This window comes from Mesitornis unicolor, unplaced genomic scaffold (assembly GCF_000695765.1).
Source record: "Mesitornis unicolor isolate BGI_N332 unplaced genomic scaffold, ASM69576v1 scaffold28734, whole genome shotgun sequence".
Taxonomy (NCBI): domain Eukaryota; kingdom Metazoa; phylum Chordata; class Aves; order Mesitornithiformes; family Mesitornithidae; genus Mesitornis; species Mesitornis unicolor.
In genome coordinates, this window is record NW_010178493.1 from 6,514 (window position 1) to 10,999 (window position 4,486).

At 63.3% G+C, this 4,486-nt stretch overlaps 1 protein-coding gene across 1 annotated transcript; it reads left to right on the forward strand.

The window, feature by feature from the left end:
* Positions 1 to 3: 3 nt before the first annotated feature.
* Positions 4 to 4,484, forward strand: DES (desmin; the record flags this gene model as incomplete). Its single annotated transcript, XM_010182478.1, has 9 exons — positions 4 to 444; positions 2,102 to 2,162; positions 2,330 to 2,425; positions 2,514 to 2,675; positions 2,767 to 2,892; positions 3,557 to 3,777; positions 3,879 to 3,928; positions 4,212 to 4,294; positions 4,410 to 4,484. Coding segments are annotated over 9 exons (1,282 nt in total), but the record flags the coding sequence as incomplete, so codon positions are not given.
* Positions 4,485 to 4,486: the final 2 nt, after the last annotated feature.

Consider the following 4,486-nt stretch of genomic DNA (forward strand, 5'->3'; position numbering starts at 1 on the left):
CAGCTCCGTCACCTCCCGTGTCTACCAGGTGTCCCGCACCTCGGCCGTCCCCACCCTGTCCAGCTTCCGCACCACCCGTGTGACGCCTCTGCGCTCCTACCAAAGTGCCTACCAAGGTGCTGGCGAGCTGCTGGACTTCAGCCTGGCCGATGCCATGAACCAGGAGTTCCTCCAGACCCGCACCAACGAGAAGGTGGAGCTGCAGGAGCTCAACGACCGCTTCGCCAACTACATCGAGAAGGTGCGCTTCTTGGAGCAGCAGAATGCCCTCATGGTGGCCGAGGTGAACCGCCTGCGGGGCAAGGAGCCCACCCGCGTGGCTGAGATGTACGAGGAGGAGCTGCGGGAGCTCCGGCGTCAGGTGGACCTGCTCACCAACCAGCGGGCTCGTGTTGAGGTCGAGCGTGACAACCTGCTCGATGACCTGCAGAAGCTCAAGCAGAGGTGAGAGGAGGGCCCCGGCACGTCACTGTGGGCATCCATCTGTGCATCTCCATCCCTAGGGATGGGTGCAGCCCCTTGGGTGCTCACTGCCAACCTTATGCCTGTGCTTGGAGCCCATCATGGTCCCACTACTCTGTCCCCCTTGCCCCATCCTCTAGTGTGGGAAAGCACCTTGGCTGTGGCTCTTACTGGCTGGACCTGCCTTCAGGGCACTTTGCAGGGTGGAGAAGGAGGGAGAAGAGCACTTGTAACCCACGATGCCAGTGCTGGGTACTTCCAGATCCACAGTGTGGGGCAGACAGGGAGAAGCTGTGGGGTGGTGGTGTGGGGTCAGGCTGGGCGAGAGATGTGCCCACAGCCTGGGCATCGCAGCAGGGCACTCTGGACGGCTACTGCCAGCCCTCGCTGGACCCCTGGGAAGCACCCAACAGGCAAGACAGCTCTGGCAGGCAGAGGTGTCCTCTGTGCCCTCCCTTGCAGCAGGGTCGAGGCCAGCTGTGATGTGACAAGACCCCCAGAGTTGGGGGATCAGAGTGTCTCCCCTGGCGTTCCCACCACTGCTTACATCAGGGAGGGCTGGTGAGCCCATGGGCCAGCTCAGCCCCACAGGACAGACAGACGGACAGAGGCAGCCAGGCAGGCGGAAGTGAGGGGGAGGATGACTGGGGGGGGTTGCTCCACCAGCTCTGGACTGAAGGATGGAGGGGAGGAAGCGGTCGCACTTTCGCAGGCCAGGGATGCCTCAGGCTTGCCGTGGGTGTCCACAGTGTCCTGAGAGCAGTGGGGACCCCCCAAGGGTGCTGTGGGCCTGAGTGGTGCCAGGGAGGGGGCTGGGGCCATAGGGAATAACCCCACAGTTGGCCAGGCTGAGTGACCCCCCCCATGGACTGACCAGCGTAGGGGCACTTGGCAGCATGGGTGGATGCTCAGGGGGGGAGTTTCTTGCCCTGGTGCTGGTCTGTGCCTTCCCTCCTGGCCCCTGTGCCCCAGGGATGCTAAGTCCCTATCTCCTGGGGGTGACACAGCCTGCTGCCTCCCCCCCACAGTCCCAGCCAGCCAGTGCTGGCGTCCCAGTGGGGCAGAGCCCCTGATGCTGGAAGGCCATGGGTGGCAGCATGGAAGATTCCTGAATGTCAGAGGAGGAGCAGGGCCCAGAACAAACGGGTGCTGGGTTCCTGTCACCCCATGTGCCAGCACCGCCAGGGCAGCCTGTGGCACTGGCACAGACTGGATCCACAGCCCTGACCTTTGGCTCACACCCTAGCGGCCACCCTTCCATACCCCTATCCCACAGCATCGCTGAGACCCGCCTGTCCTCCTGCTTTCCCCAGGACGGCTCAGCCAGTGGCCATCCATCCCTTGGACCTCCCTTGACGGACCCTGCACCCCGTACCCCCAGGCGCTGGCCACTCTCCCCTATAAGGGCCGGGGCAGCGTGTGGCACCGAGCTGACCTCATGCCTTTGTGCTCTCTCTGGCGTTGACTATAATAGGGAATGGGAGGAAGAGCCCCTGGCCCCCTGCCAGCCCTCCTGCCAGGAGTGCAGGACAATCTTCCCACTTGGCCACACTGGGATTGGGGACAGCGAGGGCGGACATTTCCACTGGGGGATGGGGTTCCCTCTGAACCCACCTAACCCCTCCCTTTCTGCCTGCAGGCTGCAAGAGGAGATCCAGCTGAAAGAGGAGGCTGAGAACAACTTGGCTGCTTTCAGAGCTGTGAGTACCCATCCCTCTGTGCAGCATGGGACCCCCGCCTCCCCTCCCATTCCCATCAACCCTTGGCAGGCCGGTCTCAGCACTGAGGCATGTCCCTGGGCACATGGGTCCCATCCCTCGTGGTTCCCCACACCTTTCCCCCTACCCTGCACTCTGTGTCCTCCCAGGACGTGGACGCGGCCACGCTGGCACGCATCGACCTGGAGAGGCGCATCGAGTCCCTGCAGGAGGAGATTGCCTTCCTCAAGAAGGTGCACGAAGAGGTAGGACAGTGGCAGCCCCATTTCCCATGAATATCCATGGGGCCAGGGGATGGAGTGGGTGCCCTGAGGTGTCACCTTGTCCTCCCAGGAAATCCGGGAGCTGCAGGCTCAGCTGCAGGAGCAGCACATCCAGGTGGAGATGGACATCTCCAAGCCCGACCTGACGGCTGCGCTGAGGGACATCCGTGCCCAGTACGAGAGCATCGCTGCCAAGAACATCGCCGAGGCCGAGGAGTGGTACAAGTCCAAGGTGCGGGAGGTGGCAGACTCCAGGCTGGCCCTGGTGTGGTGGGTCCCAGCCATCCCGGTGGCCATGCCCACTGACCTGGGTCTCTCCCCAGGTGTCTGACCTGACACAAGCGGCCAACAAGAACAATGACGCACTGCGACAGGCAAAACAGGAGATGCTGGAGTACCGGCACCAGATCCAGTCCTACACCTGCGAGATCGATGCCCTCAAGGGCACGGTGAGCCATGGGCAGTGTTGGGGAGACCCCCAGCCTCCCTGCAAGGACCTAGGGGTTGCTCAAGGACCTTTGGGACATCTCTGGGGTGGGGGGCTCTTCCCAGCTCTCTGAGTTGCTGCCATGGACCCGCAGGGACTCATCCCCCAGATTTAGGCTGCATCTTCCCCAGACTGGGCCTCTGTGAGGTGTTTTGGCAGAGCCCTGGGGTCAAGACACAGATTGCAAAAGGTGCTCCAGGGTGAAAGGCTCCAGGCAGGCGGGCGCAGGCCTCGGGGTGTCTGGTTGCAGGCTGGGAAGGTGGTTGCAAACAAACAGGGCACAACATTCCTGCCCCAGCACGGTTACAGTCACAGGAGCCAGCCAGCAGTCACCAGTGTGGCAGTGCCACCCCCAGGCAGCTGTCTGGTGCTCCTGCACCTCTCTGCACCCTCCTGCTGGGGTGGAATGGCTTTGCTGAGGGGCCTGGGCACCCAAAGAGAGAGTGCTGAGGTTGCCCAGCACCCATCCAGCTTGGCCCCACCAGATCCTGCTGCCCAGGGCTGACAATGGCTCTCCCCGGGTCACTGGCTCTCCCCTAGGACCCCCCAGGATCCCCAGATCCCACCCCAGGTGACCCCTGGCCCCTCCAGGTCCCCTCCCTCGCTGAGTCCCCCTGTGCCCCCAGAACGACTCGCTGATGCGCCAGATGCGGGAGATGGAGGAGCGCTTCGCAGGCGAGGCCGGCGGCTACCAGGACACCATCACCCGGCTGGAGGAGGAGATCCGGCACCTGAAGGATGAGATGGCCCGGCACCTGCGCGAGTACCAGGACCTGCTCAATGTCAAGATGGCCCTGGACGTGGAGATCGCCACATACCGCAAGCTGCTGGAGGGCGAGGAGAGCCGGTGAGTGGCAGGAGTCGGGGGGAACAGCAAAGTCAGCTGTGAGCTGCAACCCAAGGGCTAGGGCTGGCTGGCACTGAGCTCTCCCCTCTGTGTCCCCACAGGATCAGCATCCCCATGCACCAGACCTTTGCCTCTGCACTCAATTTCCGAGGTGAGCATTGCTCCATGAAGACAGAGTCCTGGGACAAGTCCCTGGGGGTCTCATGTATGGGGGAAAAATCTCCCTTTTTTGGGGCTGCAGCCAGGCTGGTGGGTTGGGGACCCATGGGTGCCGCACTGAGGCCCTGGTATGCAGATATTCTCTTGGGTGCTGCTATGAGCTGACAGGGGTTGAGCCAGGGCTCCTGAAGCCCCCTAGCAGCCCCAGCCCCACTGCTGTGTCCCTACACCACGTGTCCCCATGGTCCCATCCCCTGTGTCCCCCCTGCCTGCAGAGACCAGCCCAGAGCAGCGTGGCTCCGAGGTGCACACCAAAAAGACCGTGATGATCAAAACCATCGAAACCCGCGACGGCGAGGTGAGCGCAGGGCGTCACGGGGGGTCACAGAGGGGCTGAGCATGGCCCCCGTCCCTGTGCTCAGTGCTCCAGCGCTGGCCTGGTGTGGCGTCTGACAGTGCCTCTCTCCTGGCAGGTGGTGAGCGAGGCGACCCAGCAGCAGCATGAAGTGCTGTAGAGGAGGCTGCTCTGGCAGCCCACCGGCACCTTCCA